General features: G+C 37.6%; 1 protein-coding gene and 1 pseudogene across 3 annotated transcripts in view; one reads left to right on the forward strand and one right to left on the reverse strand.

The window, feature by feature from the left end:
• The window catches only part of SVEP1 (sushi, von Willebrand factor type A, EGF and pentraxin domain containing 1), a 178,849-nt gene that overhangs the window by 38,154 nt on the left and 123,884 nt on the right, over positions 1 to 16,811 (forward strand). For all 3 annotated transcript variants that reach the window (XM_059411091.1, XM_059411092.1, XM_059411093.1), the window contains exon 4: positions 16,440 to 16,598. In XM_059411091.1, the coding sequence (XP_059267074.1) occupies positions 16,440 to 16,598 (159 nt within the window). The remainder of the gene's footprint in view (positions 1 to 16,439; positions 16,599 to 16,811) is intronic.
• On the reverse strand, positions 9,963 to 10,309 carry LOC132025051 (large ribosomal subunit protein eL33-like; annotated as a pseudogene).

A 16,811-nucleotide genomic window follows, 5' to 3' on the forward strand; every position in this document is an offset into this window, starting at 1 on the left:
CTTAGGGAGAATCTCGGGGCTTTGCATTTCCTCACAGTGGTGGGTCACTCCAGGTAGGGATGGGGTTTACGGTAGGATTGTGTCTTAGACTCTTCTACTTGCCTTGGTGTGGGTCTGATGCATAGGGCTTGCTCAGTCTTTAGATTGTTTTTAGAGGAAGTTGTTCCATATATAGCCACAGAGGTGATATGACTTTGGGGCAAGGTGAGCTTAAGATCCTCTTCTATTGCCATTTTAAACCTGAGCCTCCCCAAGTCAGTATGTTGTATTTTTTTTTTTTTTAGAAATACTCATAAAAATATATCCAGTATTCTAAAATGTCAAAATAAAGATTATAACTAATTCCTGTTATGATATCTTTATGAAATCTTACCTTTTTCCTTCTATTCCCTGGCCCCTTAACTCCAACAACAATGAAAAGGAAAACATTTAACATCTGCTAATTGATAGTCATTAAATATTTTGCTCATGTAACCCCTAAAAAATTGAAAACCCATATACCCCTTGTCGAAAGTAGCTGTTGGAAAATTTTCAGCAAGATTTTAATAGATGGTATTTCCGTAATACCGTATTGACTTTTTTTTTTTAAAAAGATTGTATTTATTTATTTGACAGAGAGAGATGTGAGAGCACAAATGGGGAATGGCAGGCAGAGGGAGAGGGAGAAGCAGGATCCCCGCTGAGCAGGGAGCCTGATGTGGGACTCGATCCGAGGGTTTTGGGATCATGACCTGAGCCAAAGGCAGATGCTTAACCGACTGAGCCACCCAGGTGCCCCTGTATTGACTTCTAAAATAAAACTATGATATCACTTTTAAATGTACCCATTGAAATCTAAATATTATAACAAATTTGATTCTTTCTAGTAGTAATCCCTTTATGAAGCAGCTTTTTTCAATGCAGAAACTATGCATGGTTTCTTGTTTTCTTAGAGCTTGTCCATTCTACTTGTACTACCTCATTGAAATGCAGTGTATTTTTATACTTTAAAGCCTTTTATGAATCACAGAATTCTGCTTCTCTGCCACAAAAATTATGGACATATATGGACATATGAAATTTATAAATTTTCTGTGACCCAGAATTGCTGTTCGATTGAGTTATTATAAGTGTTATTTGTATAAAATTTGTCAAAGATAATATTCCTTTTGATACTACCTGTAGAAATAAGCTGCTGTTGGAGACTCATGTCTTTGTGAGATGGATCATGATTAATTCACGTGTCCATGGACTTCTATTATTAGAGTAAGAGAGCATACAACATCATTCCATTTCTATTTTTCACTTTTATAGGTTTTCGTGCTGAAAACCTCCTTCACACAAATATGTAGATTGGGCTTGAAAGAGTTGTGTTATGTTGACATCACTCAGTTCTTTGAGTTCCTCCTGAGTTATGTGCCAAAAATAACATGAGTTATCCATCATCAAAAAAAATATTGCAGTTGATCTATTAGCTGACTGTTCCCTTAAGTCCTTTTCCAATTTTATTGAAATTGAAGAATTGAAATACTTTTGACTTGCAAAAGGACATATTACCCAATCACTACAATCATTATAATCATTCATTTTTTTCACAAGTTTCTCGGAAGTCCCCCAAAGGAACTTTGCTAGGACACGTTAAAAGACTACCCATTACTATTTCACATGGAAGCGCTTTGTTTAATCTAATCATATCTGGGAAAATCAAAGCAATACAAATTTTAATAAACCTTTAACAGTCCAGTAGCTTCCGATAAAATTATTTTATCTTAGAATGTGCATTAATATATCCTTACCAAAATCTTGGAGCTATAGATTCAGCTTATTTATCTATGGACAAATATCTATATATAACTTATTTGTGAAAATATTTCACACAGTTAAATCTATTTTCCAAATCAGACTTATTTTCTGAGATAAAAAGCCTCAATAAGCTAATGCAGATTCCGGTGGCCAACATAGTATTTTAGATTTCCATAGTTGGTAAATAAGGCAGAGAGCCTGCTCTTGAGTTTCTCAGCTGGATAGAATATGTAGCTGCCACCTTCCGTATTTCCCATGGAGATTGTCTCCCTTGCTTTGCCCTCATCAGACTCCTCTGAAGAAGTGACATATTCTTTGACACTAGTCAGGAAGTTGAAAAGAAGAGGTGATAAGTGAACAACACCTTTGTTCCCACTCTCCCAGCCTACAATATTTCTGAATTCAGGACATCCCAGAAATGAACCAAAATACTCCATTTACAATGTCGGGAAATACAGAATGATATTTAACTTAAGTATGTGTAAAACAGGGAACATTTTTTAGAGGACTTGCTTATTGTACCTTAATTAAAGGAAGGTCTCCAGGTATCAAGATTTTGAGTCATGCTGGAGCTTTGCTGCCTTGGGACAGTGTACCCTAGTAAGACTTAGAAGGGATGAAAAACACACATTTCTTTTGAAAAATGAATGAAGGGCAGTTGCAAAAAGTGCTCTAGATGCTTTCTCTGGTACATCACCTTAGGTAGGAGTCCCTGGCAATGCTGAGGTTCTGAAAATTGTTTCTCAAAATGATTCATGCCGTAACTACATGGCTCTTGCAAAGTTTTTGTCTACTTAGGTTCCTCATTTTGCAGAAGAGGAAACAGTGTTCGAGAATTTAAGGTTTCCCTAATGTCACTCAACTGTAAAGACATTAGCATGCAGACCCAGCTGTCTCGGATCCCAGTACTTGTGCTGCCTCTGAGCCATTATACTGCCCACAGTCCATCCGTTAACACTCATTGCACGGTCATTATCCATCAAAGAAATGATCCAGAAATATTTTGCTGCTCTTTCCAGGTTATATTTAAGGTGAACTGTTGCTTCTGAGTTGTAGTTTAGCATCCCATATGTTTGGTTCTGTGGACTCTGTACAAGGTTTGGTGCATACTAAATGTTAGATGACTAGCCAGTGTGAGCGATTTGAGAATGATGGCCCAAGCTGCAGAAAGCCAAACACAGGGAAATTATGATATGCCATGTAGTATGCTAAATGCTGGTGGTCGTAAGATTGATATATCTTATCATATATATATACACACGTGTGTATATCTATGTATGTATAGTCATCGACTGCAGTTATCAGCATGAATTCTATTCATGAATCCTAGTTCTGTCACTTACTGTGTTTTTCTGGGCAAGTTCTTTGACCTCTGTGGACCTCAGTTTTCTAGTCTATGCATTGGGCTTAATAATAGCAGGATGGTCATAAAAATAAAATAAGTTAATGTGTGCAGAAAGCTTGCTAGGATGCTTGGCTTATAATAAGTGCTTGATGAATTTAAATTATTAGACTCTCTACCTGTGTGGTTCTCAATAGGGAGCTATTTTGCTCCCCATGGGATTTTTGGCAATGTCTGGAGACAATATTAGTTGTCACAGCTGGAAGGAGCTCCTGTCATCTAGTGGCTAGGGGCCAGGGACGCTGCTGAATATCCTACAGTACACTAAACAGTCACCAGCAAGTTCCAAATGCCCGTAGTACTGAGCTTGAGAAACCATGTTCTGTAGGGACAAACTGAGTTCATGCTTTAGCATAAGATCAAAAAAGCATTACCATTTCTCTTTGTAAAGTTTTAGAGAGAATATCAAAGCCATGTGATTCTACTAGGGTTAAGTTATCTCTTAATTATGATCACGGAAGCATCTTCTGCTCCGGCTGCCACAAATTGCTGTGGCTCTTCCGCCACTTCACCGCCTTTCATGGTTCCGTGCCTTGTCACCTTTGCCTAGAATATTCCACATCTTGTCTGTCCCTTTCTTGACAGTACTTCAGGATTCACAACAAATTCACTTTTCTTATGAAACTTTCCCTTTTATCCCTTCTTCCGTAGATTCATTGCTGTAGCAGTGAGTTAAAGCTAAAGTCTTTGGTTTTCTTCAGTATCTTCTTTCTGTTAAAACACTATACAGTATGATCATTTGGGGTGAGTTTTTCTTCTTCAATACTCCGTGAATCCCTTTAGGGCAGGATTACATCCACGTCTCTTTCTTTTTTAATAGCCTCTGAGACATGGCACAGGGACTTGGAGTAAGCATTAGTAAACTTGGAGTGAAGAATGAATGAGTAAAGAGATAATAAAGCACACTGCATGTTCAGATACTAGAACACAGCATATGGAAACTCTGCTTGGTTCCCAACTTCCTGGGAATTTTCCATTCCTTTTTTGGAGAAGTGAAGGTGAACAAGTCTACTGACCCTGAGAAACACTGGCTTAGAATCAAAGCGGGCCATCTGGAAGGCTGAGTTCAACATAGGAAGTGGCTAATAACACATTTTATCTCTTTCATGTTATCTAATTATTGACATTATTTTCTAAACCTACTCATAAAACTGTGTCACTGGTGTGCTCCCGCGTGTTTGTGTGTGTGTGTGTGTGTTGTGTGTGTGCATGTGTGTGTATGTAAATCTATTTGTATGTATTGATGACTGATGGTTTGGAAAAGGATTTTAATGCATATAACACTGCAAGATATAGTATGCCAGGATATTGTGCATTTTTACCATTAAAGCAGTCACTTAACCAGGATATTGTGGATTTTTACCATTTAAGCAATCATTTAACAAATACATAAAGCAAACCATTATTACTGCATGTAGCGTAATGTTAGTAGTTAGGAAAATTTCGCTTAAAACTTGAAATTTAGAAATTTTGTTGGGCATCTGGGTGGCTCAGTCATTAAGCTTCTGCCTTGGGCTCAGGTCATGATCCCGGGGTTCTGGGATCAAGCCCCACATTGGGCTCCCTGCTCACAGGAAGCCTGCTTCTCTCTCTCCCACTGCCCCTACTTCTGTTCCCTCGATAGCTGTGTCTCTCTCTGTCAAATGAATAAATAAAATCTTAAAAAAAAATTTTGGCAAAATATGGAAGCAGATATATGAAAATATGGACCATGAAACAAGTGATAAGAAAAAAATTAATCAAATGCACTTTATATGTGAAATACTGCAAACAACTATAAACATTAATAAAGCAAGTTTATTGTTTTACCATCAATATTTAATATTCTAAACAAAAAGAGTTGTTTTACTGTGGTATACAGTATTATTCTTAACCTAGAAAATACAGAGAAATAAATTCTAGTGATTACTAGAATTAATAGATTTATAATGTGATAAGAGAAATACTTCAAAATCAATAAATTTTTATGCAGGAACATTAAGTTTAAAAAATCTTATGGCATCCCATTCACAGTAATAAAAATATAAATATATATTTCCTAAGAATAATTTGAAAGAGAATTGTGTGACCCTCATGAGGAACTATAAAATTTCATTGAAACTGTTATGTAAATAAGAAGGTCCATTTATGAATTTGTGCAGGAGGAATAGCAATTTCCAATCGTCCCAATACTCATGTACCATCTTCATCATACTGTGTTTCATGGTTCAAGGTACCTGTAAAGCAGTAGTTAGACATGAAGAAACATCCCTGGCCACCAGCCAACCACACTTGCATGGTGACCTTAGGTACTCCACACTCCAAAATCCATTTTCTCCATCTTGGATATTTTCAGATGCACCTTGAAATTTTGCTTCTTTTCCTTTTGCTCTTGAATTTTTACCACATTTTTTTCCTTTTGAGATAATTGTAGTGTCACATGTAGTTTTTTGGTTATTTATTTATTTATTTATTTTTAAATTTTTTTAAAATTTATTTTCAGCATAACATTATTCATTGTTTTTGTACCACACCCAGTGCTCCATGCAATCGGTGCCCTCTATAATACCCACCACCTGGTACCCCGACCTCCCACCCCCCGCCCCTTCAAAACCTTCAGATTGTTAGGTGTAGTTTTAAGAAATAATACAGAATGATCCCATATATAATTTTCCTCGATCCTTCCAGTGATAACATCTTGCAAAATTATCGTGTAGTGGGGCGCCTGGGTGGCTCAGTGGGTTAAGTCGCTGCCTTTGGCTCAGGTCATGATCTCAGGGTCCTGGGATTGAGTCCCACATCGGGCTCTCTGCTCAGCAGGGGGCCTGCTTCCCTTCCTCTCTCTCTGCCTGCCCCTCCACCTACTTGTCCTACTTGTGATTTCTCTCTGTCAAATAAATAAAATCTTTAAAAAAAAATTATCGTGTAGTATCACACTGCACATATTGACATGGATGCAATCAAGATGGAAACCACAAGGATTCATAATGTGCTCTTTTAGAACCCAGACACTGCCCTTCTGCTCCTAGTTGTCCTCACTTTCACCTCTTGCAAATTCTTATCTGTTCTCCATTTCTATAATTTTGTCATCTCAAGAATGTTATGTAATCATTCCCTCAGCAGAGAAAGAGGGATGAGGAGCATTGCCTTATTCCTGCCAATTGAGCATAGTGAGATGCTATAACCCTCATTTTGCCCCCACTGACACTGATATGTGTATGTGAGGGGGATCCTCATTACTGCTGGATGTGGATGGAATTTTTGGTTCTAGGAAGGTTTCCTTATTGCTCCTTGCATGACCTCCCAGACACTACAAAGAGGAGACCTCTTTGCTGCTTGGTGGTGATGAAAGTTCTGACTCTTCATGGGCCAGCTCTGATACCACTCCACAGGGCGTGAGGGAAGACCCCTTTGCTACTTCCTGGTGAGTGTGGAAGTGAGACACAGCCCTCACCACTGTCACCTCCCTTGGCATGCAAGATCCACCTCTCTACTTGGCCGTCACTGATACCACTCTGGCAGAGGTGTTGGGGTGCCTTGCTAGAGCTTTGCAAGAGAAAAAAATCTAGACTTCCCACTTGGTCTCTGCGTGGTATGGCTACACTGGGCCACAGTTTTTCTGTGGTGTGTGGGCTAGAGGAGTTGACTGGTTCTTGTCCTAAAGTGTCCTAACTGCCATTTCTTCATCCTTTGGCCAGAGAGAGCAGTATTTTATTGTTTTGGAGTTTTTGTCCATTCCCATTGGTATTTTGAATGGCTAACTACTCTGGCCCTAAGTCTGGAATGTGTGAGGAAAAAGGAATCCCATGGAATTCACTACCCTGTTGGGCTTTGGTTCTTAAGATCCCTAGCTAGTCTGCCTTTTTATTAGTGTCATTTTATGTTTATTTTATATATAACATTCAGGGTTTTTAGTTGTACTTACCAGGAAGACTAAGAAAAAGTACATCTACTCCATATTCTCAGAAACAGATTCTTCTACTTTTTGTGTCATCATATCTTCTCTGGTGACAGATTTTTCCATGTTGGGTTTATGGATTCAACAGTGGTATTGCTTTCTATCTGTTAACTTAACTAGGCACACCTTTTGTGGAAGCAGTGATGTCTCTTTTTCTCACATCTTATGCCCAATGATGACTTTTATTTCTATTGAAACCAAAAGTAAAATGGAAAAAAAAAACTAATGACCAATAAATAAAGGATAACAGTTTTAGAAAAAGTTATGAAATTTTGATTTTTTGCAAGTAGGCAAAAAAAAAAATCATTCATCATAACTTAAAGTTCTGAAATGATCCTTACATATAGGAAAAAATAGGAGTGGCAGAATCAACATGTGTTTGAGAATGAAATGTTATTGTCCTTCAAAATAATTCTCCAGAAGTCACCCAGAGTGATCTTGTCACATACCTTAACTTGAGCATTTTCCCCGTTCTCACCGTTGTAAGGATAAACTCCTAGCTTTTGAATGTGGCCTATCCATTCTTCGTGGTTTTGGCACCCACTTACTTTTCTAGCCTCACCCGTCTGTACTCCAGCCAGAGTGAATGCTTGTGTTTTCAAGCATGCTCTCTCCTGCCTCTGGGCCCGCACATGTTGGTCCCTCTGTTTTAAATGCTGTCCCCCTACGTGTACACTTCTCCCTTTTGTGCATGGTTCTGGTCTCACTCTGAAATCACTTTGACCGACTGCTTCATGTCTAGGTAATGCCTCTCTTATGTGTTCTCACATAACATGGTACTTTGCCCCTTTTAATCATCTGTGTAAGACTACAATGTCTGTCAGGGTGCAGGTGGAACTCTGTCTTATTCTCGATCCCCAGTATCCTGTTACCTGTCATATCCTTCTCATCCCTGCAGAGGGTTGTGAAATTTTAGCGTTACAACTAGATGGTTACAAACATGATCAGCCATGGTATCGTAATGGAAAAACCAGTTCTTTAATTGGTTATATAACGCAGAGAAGGGCAGACAGTGTCAGAGCCAGTAATAATTACCAGAACTCTCTTCCAAGGATTCTCACTTGATCCTTTGCACCACACCCTACATTAATGGGTGAAATGGGAGAAAGGTGGTGACACAGTGAAATTTAATGTGTTGAAAGCGTTGCAGTGGCCAGAGTAAAATACTTACAATTTTATTTACATATGGTTTATTCAGAAAACAATCCAAACATTTTAATGTGGGAAGATGGAAGGAAAACATTGCTAGATGAGTGGACTACTTCGAAGTGCAGTAGACAAGACCACACAGATATCAGAATGAATGCCAGGTGGGACAGCTCATTCTAAATGGGGGTTTATGGAAACTACAAGAGGGAGTCATTTAACTCTATCCATTGACTCTTTTAATTATCGAGTATCTTTCAGCTATTTTGGAAGATATGATTGTTGCTCAGTACTTGCCTTAAAGTAGCTTATTATGAAATGGAGCTATCTAATAACTATTCAGAAGTCAGAATGTGTGTCATGAACAAAACATTATGGTTAGTCCAGTTCTAAGTAACTGAAATTAAATGAAAATTAAAATGATCCAACATATATAATATGATATACAAAATGCTATAGATATTCTAAAAATATTCACTTTTGGTTATGGAGGTGATGGGATTTGCTTTGGGTTTGAATGACAGGATTTGGACAGTTATAAATAGGAGATACCACTGTGCAGAATAGAATGTCCTGTGATGGATATTAGCAGTAGCTTGTATGGATGCGTGAATGGGCTAAATCTATGAACATAGTGGCGTTCTGGGCCAGAAAGTTTGGGAGTAGGAACTAGATTGTACTAGGACTTGAATTCCAGGCTGCAGAGATGGCCTTTGGTTAACAGCTAACTGCAGGCATTTGGAGATTTCTGAGCAGGAAAGTGGTGTGATTGATTGAAGCTATGTTAGAGGGATATTAATTTGGAATCTGTGAACAGAAATCACCAAATGTGGAGTAACCTAGAAGAAGAGTTATACATATGGAGGTTACAGAATCAATCAAGTCATAAAATAATAAGGTCCTAGATTAGTGTAACAACAATGGGCGTGGAAAACATCACATATCGACATTTCCAAACTCCCAAAGACCTTAAAGGCTTACTAAAGTGAGGTAGAGACAATGAGGGAGGGAGAATATCCAAGGCAAGTATGACCTAAGACTTGACTCATAACTTAACACTCCTTGTAAGACCGCAGGGAAATGAATTTGACAACAAACACCAAACCATTCTCAGAATTTTTCTGCTTTTCTTACTGCCAAGGTTGTTCTTAGATCCAAAGTGTGCAATTTCTCTCTTTCCTTAGGACAGACTAATTTTCAGCAGTTATGCATTAGTACAGTTGTAAACATGGTTAAGATACTGGATTGGTGAATAGCTACTGCCCTAAGTCTCTTGAATGCTCCCGTACTGATCTGAGCCCTATTCCAGGCTCGCTGGCATCTGTCCCATTGCCCAGCACCTGTAGAGGTAATACCTAGCAGACGAGTGGGCCTGTAGAATTCTGCTTCATCTTACAGCTGATGTCTGTTGTTATTGATCAACAATCATGCCATTCTGAGTTGTAATATTTTGAATAGTACTCTTACCATGGATGGAGTTTCTTCCCAGAAGGTTCTCAGTTCTTCAAGCAATAGACCTATACATGTCTGAATCTCAGGGACAGATGCACACTAGGTTCAAGCTGAGCTCTGTTGCACTGAAACGCATAGGATTTCACATTTAAGTAATTGATTAATTGGTTATTTTATTTTATTTTATTTTTACTTTTACAAGAGAACACATCTGCATCTTTATTTATTCACTTTTCATTAAGTTTAAATCCTTGAGGAGTACAACATCACATGGATTCTATGGCCAATGCCCTCAGCAAGGAGGTCGCTTTGGAATTTTTCATTAACCATGCCACTGTTTCTATGAGCACAAGCTACTTTTCCCCAGATTACTCTGGGTTTTTTGTTTTGTTTTGTTTTTGTTTTCCACCAGGAGTCACTGTGTTGTTCTTTGTTTTATACATAGAAGCGCATCTCTTGCCTAGATAGAATTAAGGTTCATCTCAAGCATAAACACCTTCAATTTTAAGGAGAGCCGTACGCTCCCTCTGGTTCCAGAAACCCCACCTGTAGCCCGCAAAAATGGCCTTGGACCATGACCTTCCAGACATTTTTGTCATTTTTAGGAGTCCTATTCACAGAAGGCCTCCACAGGCTCCAAAATGGCCTGATTAACTGGTAATTTTAAAAACTATTAATCACCAGGATTAGTGGAGGCTACAATAAGATACATACTTTTAGTCCAAATAATGGAAATATAAAGTAATTTGACAATAGGCTAATGAGTTTGAAAAGTTAATGTTATTTTGCTTAAGAAAAAAAAATTCAGTGGATGAAAGAAATAAGGGAACAGGGAACGTTGTTTATAATTATAAAAAATTGGATTCCGCTTCCCAATGTGGTTTATCTTACGGTAAATTTTATTTTCTTCTTTATATGATTCTGAGTTATTGGCTATTTGAGAAAGAATAAACAAGGTTAAAGATAATGTTAAAATCTCCAGTGGCCTCTTCTAAAAGTACTTGCCCACAAAATTTTTGTTGTAAAACTTAGGATGATCTCACATTTCTTATCCAGACAGTAAACACCTTAGAACAATTAAGAACATGGAGTTTTCAACAAAAAAGGCTTTGCTTAAGTATTCTGTACTTAGCCAGGTTGTCTTTCTCCCTCTCTCTTTCTCTCTCTCTCTGTAACATATATTAGTTCTTAGCAATATAATAATTTCTTTGCTGATGCATTCTCTTTCAGACAGGGTCTCTAGAGGATTTTATCTTTTGGTTTTTGATAGACTTGTCCTGATCCATCAGTAATCTCCTTTCCAGTCTGAGCAGACGCTTCTCTTTGCAACATGGCATCCTGCAGCCAATGGTCCATTTGCTGAGCTGGCACCACTCAGTTGCTCAAATTCACAATTTTGTCCAAATACACTGTCCTTCAGCCAAATAAGCTAACCGATCGCCGGAAGATTGACAGGATGCTAATTCATTTACCACAGATTCAGCTGTGCAGTATCCAAGGCAGTTAAAAGCCTCCTTATCTAATTCATGAATGAACACGGAAAGGATCTTGGCTGTCTCGTAAAAGCAAGTTTCCTCGCATGCATGCCCATGTGCTTGTCTTGTCATTGTGAAAATACTAGCTCGGCGTCGGGGAAACCTGGTTCTCTTCTAGGGCAGTGAACCCCTGTGCTCAAAATCCTAGCACAACTATTTGTAGGGACAGATTCCTTGTTCAGATCAAATCCCTAATGCTGAGAAGGGACCTGATGTTATAAGAATAAAGAACCTTTCTCTGGGGGCCCAGGCACTTGCTTGGTGCCTTTCCTACATGGAACAGAAGCTAGGGCTTTTGAGTCGCATGACTCTTGAATGGCATGGTAATCTACCCAAATGGGCACCCTTAGAATTGTGTAGTAAAGAGCCTGAATGCGGAAACAGCAACTTTACTCCTGTAGCCTTCCGAGGAATTTATTAACCTTTAAAGATGAATTGTGCAAGGAAAAAAGGCTCTTAATACTTACCAATTTTAAAAAATCAATCTTAGGTTATGTATATGAAGGAATTGTATCAAGTGTTTGTTACTCTATATGTTATTTATATTAACTAAAATAGTCACCTAACAAATTAATATTTAGTGGGTAAGACAGATTAGAGAGAATGGAGGCTTCTTTGTATTTTCCTATTTCCAAACTAGGTTTGATGCTTTCATTTATTTCAGCCAAAGAATTGCACTGTCAGCTGAAGCAAAATCTAACATTAGCACATCATGAGAGCTTCAGGAATCACACTTCCAGTAATAGTAGCTGATAACCGCCAAGATGTTTCTGAAAAGAGAAAGTGCTTATTTTACCAACAACTAAAAGAGCAATTAAGAAATAATATTTGGGACATTTCCAGGAAGGAACCATTTCATATTGAAAGAAATGGACATACCCCAGCCCTTTACCATCACTTATGAAACTTGCTCAAACCACAGTTTTGTTTTGTCTTTTCAACTTTTGCTTGGTTTTAGATGAGGAATTCTCCCCCCTGGGGTATCAAAGAAGTTGATTACACCTCTCCCACTAGAATTGTGCAATGCCTTGAAATAGTTCTCCTGAAGTCTGTTTTCCATTATCATTATGAATTTCACAATACATTTCCAAATGTACTTTTGGATATTTTTATCCAAAACACTGTTCTCCAGTGTTGTCAGCTCTCAATTACTCAAACCATTTTGGAGGGTAATATTGTTAAGATGACTTCCTTTTTATGTAATATTATTTTAAAAATAAATCATAAAATCTGTAAACAGAATCTGACTGCTCATATGGAAGTTTTCTTTAACTTACTTTCTAGTATTATTCTATTTATGGAAACATCAAATGTTAGCATTGAAATGGTCGTAGTCCTCATTAGTTGTAACTTGTGCATTTTGTAGGAAGAGAAAAGAAAGTCGCTTGCCAGTGACCGCAAAGCTCGTCAGTAGAAGAGCCAAGGTTGCAACTCAGTTGTCTTGACCCCAAGTGCAGTGTCCTTTCGCTTCACCCAGTGGTTATTCTCTCTGACTTTAGTCCTCCCTCCACATTAAACCCACTGCCACCTTCCAACACAGCTTGTTTTTTCTTGCCCTCCTTTGATTGAGTCACTGTTGGTCGGGAAATGGGATGGCTAATGACTAGGTCACATCATTGGAAGACTCTTGGAACAGGCAAGAGCAGGTTGCCCCCTGAGAGAGAGAGACAGGTGCACATATTCCATTCAGTGGGACATGTGCCAGAGCAGAGGTAAGGGTAATGTACTCCAGGGGCTCAGAAACGTAGCCACCAAAATCTGAAAAAGTGGGAGGAGCTTTGAAGAATGAATTAGCCTTGAAGGATGCTGGAGGTTCACTCAGACAAGGTAAAGGGCTGGGGTATGTTCATTTCTTTCAATATGAAATGGTTCCTTCCTGGAAATGTCCGCAAAGGCGGAAGCTAAGTGGAAGAAAGAGAGGTAATATCTACTAAGCACTACAGCATCAACCAGGCCTCTAGGAAGGAAGTATAATGATCTCTTTTATTGTTGAGAAAGTTAAGATTGGCTGGGGACCTTATTCTGAAATTTACTGAAGACTAACTACATGTCAGATAGTGTTGCTTTACTCTCATTATTTCAATTAATCTGAACAATAAAACTTATAATGGAGGTACTACTGAGGAACCAGTAAAGGACTTTGTAAGAACCTGGATGAGAGATCGTAGGTCCAGATCTAAGACAGGGCAATGCTGATGGAGGGAGGAGGGGAAATGCAGAGGATTTTTAAGGAATAAAATCCAAACAACATGGTTTTCATTTGGATTTTTGGAAGAGATAGAGGGAGAAGGAGGAATCAAAATGATCTCTGAGGTCAGAGAACCAGTAACGGTGACATGAAATATAACATCTGCGACAATGACTTTCTTTTGCATGTAATTTTAATTTACTTTTAATTGTTTTTGCACAATACCTATTCAGCGTAGCAAAACTAGAAAATGGAGATCAACAAAAATGAACCTGAAAGTCTCATAATTCTATCATGCATATATAACCTTAAAGATCATTTCCTTGAAGTCTTATATATGTATTTTTTAGCCAAAAAGGATCACATAATGCATAACGTTGTTTGAGACATCCCCCCCTTTTTTTTTCACTCAACTACATAATTTGGATGATTTTCTGTGTTAAGAATTGTATTTTTATGGCTAATATTCCACGGGATGGATGTGTCATAAGAATTTAACAAACTCCCCATCTCTTGGCATTTGTGTTATAGCCAGTGCTGAGTGTGTAATGATAAACAACAATTATACATACATATTTATTAACCTTCACTTGGGACAAATTCTTAGAAGTGAAGTGCTTTGCTAAAAGGAAAGCTCTTTTTGGGGCTTTTGATGTCTACCCTCCAGTTGTCCTAGAGGAAGAGAACCTGTTTGCTTACCTGCTTACTGGCAATCAGCAGTATTAACATGCTTTAAAAATTCTGCCAAATTAGGGGCGCCTGGGTGGCTCAGTGGGTTAAAGCCTCTGTCTTCAGCTCAGGTCATCATCCCAGGGTGCTGGGATCGAGCTCCACATCAGGTTCTCTGCTCTGAGGGGAGCCTGCTTCCCCCTCTCTCTCTCCTGCCTCTCTGCCTACTTGTGATCTCTGTCTGTTAAATAAATTAATAAAATCTTTAAAAAAATTCTGCCAAGTTAAAAAGTAGCTATCACTTTGCATTTCTTTATCATGAGTGAGGTTAAACTGTTTATTCTGTGACTACTGGTTATTTTCATTTTTTCTGTAAGAAATTTCTAGTTCTCGTTCTTTGTCATATATTATAATATATAATATATAATATATATTATATATATTAATAGAGTAATATATAATTATATAATGTATAATTTTAATACTTATAATAATATAAGTAATATATTAAATATATATTTAATATGTATATTAAAACATATTTAGAGTATCTTTGTACATCCACTTACTTTTACCTGTGAGTCAGCTTATTTTAGGTGTGTATCTTACCAACAGGATTAAATTAACCCATGGTTATTACTTTAGATGATATCTTTGGGTTTTCTTATATTAGTTTATGATTTTTAAAAAAGATTTTTATTTACGTATTTGAGAGAGATAATGCTTGAGTGAACGAAGTGGGCAGAGGGAGAGGAAGAAGCAGGCTCCCCACTGAGCAAGGACCCTGATTCGGGGTTAGATCCCAGGACCCTGGAATCATGACCTGAGCTAAAGGCAGAAGCTTAACCAACTGAGCCACCCACATGCCCCAGTTTATGCTGTTTTGTTTTTCATTCTTTCTGCTATTTCTTTTATTTTCCCAATGTTTTCCTATCTTCATTCTTTGGGATTTTTCCTCTTCCAATGATCTAGAGGTTACGTATTCTTTTTCTAGTTATAGTTATTTGTGTTTTTTTTAATGTACAAATGTGACCCTCGGTTTTTCTTTCATTTTTATCATATTGATGTATATAAAAAGAAATGAGAACTCTCCCTTGTTCTCTTCCCATTCATCTCCCAATTTTTTTATATTGTGCAAAGCTTATTTTCTTCTTTCGATCACATCTTTCTTTTTAAGAAGGAAACTTATTTGATTTTTTTTTCGTTTTTGCAATTTTAGCAAGATGTATAGCAATATACTATATGTCCTCCTAGTTTCTTAATCTCAAGCAGTTTATTAAAAACCATTTCTTCCCATACTTGAGTTTTTAATTTTGATTTCTTTTCAGTCAGTAAAGTGCGTCTTTATTTCCAGGTGCCATGCATATCCTTCAATGGCTTTCTTTCTATCTTTCTTTATTTCTTATTTTTTTTTTAAAGATTTTATTTATTTGACAGAAAGAGACACAGCAAGAAAGAGAACACAAGCAAGGGGAGTGGGTGAGGGAGAAGCAGGCTTCCTGCTGAGCAGGGAGCCCTATACAGGCCTCAATCCCAGGACCCTGGGATCATGCCCTGAGCCCGAGGCAGACGCTTAACAATGGAGCCACCTAGGCCCCCCTTCAATGGCTTTCTCTTCCTCATATTTACCAATAGCTTGCCCAGATACAAGATTTGGGGTTCATAATAATTTTTCCACATACCTATATATCTTACTTCCATTCTTTCTCCTGCCATTTATTTTTGCACAGGAGAAATGAAATATTAATTTGGTTTTCCCATTTATAAATATTTTGGTTTTCTTTCCTAGATGATTGATTTTCCTTTATCCTGGATGTCAAATCACTTTTTATTAATTTTTCCTAAACTTGATGAGTTTTTTTTTTTTTTTTTTATTTTGCAAAATCTTCAAGTAAGGAATATATTCTTGCATTACTATCACAACTAGTACTTTTCCTAGGTCTACTCAGTTCTGTTGTTCTGGAATTTTATGGCTTCTTTTTACTGTCTCAAAAGACAAGTTTAATTTTGTTGTTACAATTTGTATTTTCTTCTCCATCTGTGTGTTTATCTTAATCATTTTCTCCTACAGCTGCTAACTTCTGTTTAAAGGAGACCACACTGTCTTGCATCTTCTTGAGGATCTGCGCAAATATTTACTGAACTTTTGCTAGAAATACTCATCAATATGAATAAGAATAATTCAATGATAATTAAATATTTAATACTGTGATGCTTTAATGTAATCTTCTCTTTCTGCTGAAGTATTTTTCCTGCCTTCCTAGTCTCAAAAATACTGTTAACTATCAATTCATGTATCATTAATTCATATAAAATGGATTTCCCCAGCTTGCCCATCTGGGACATACAAACCAGAAGGTTCTCCAGGAGGAATCAGCACTTGTCTTCCATGTCCTGATGAAAATCATACTTCTCCACCTGGAAGTACATCTCCGGAAGACTGTGTCTGCAAGGAGGGATATCGGGCGTCTGGCCAGACCTGTGAAGGTAAGTCTCCCACATCTGGCAGATAGGAAATATAAAAGCTGATCTCTTTGAGAGGAATGATGCTGATGTTTCCATCTAATTCACTTTAAGTGATCTTTAATATTCATTTCTCTAATCTTAGGAGAAGTTCTCTGTTTTTATTAAGTAGCATTTCTTATCATTGCACACATCTATAATCTTGCTCCAGAGAAACTAGATCCAAGACCCTGGCAG

The sequence above is a fragment of the Mustela nigripes genome, chromosome 9 (genome assembly GCF_022355385.1).
Source record: "Mustela nigripes isolate SB6536 chromosome 9, MUSNIG.SB6536, whole genome shotgun sequence".
Lineage (NCBI taxonomy): Eukaryota > Metazoa > Chordata > Mammalia > Carnivora > Mustelidae > Mustela > Mustela nigripes.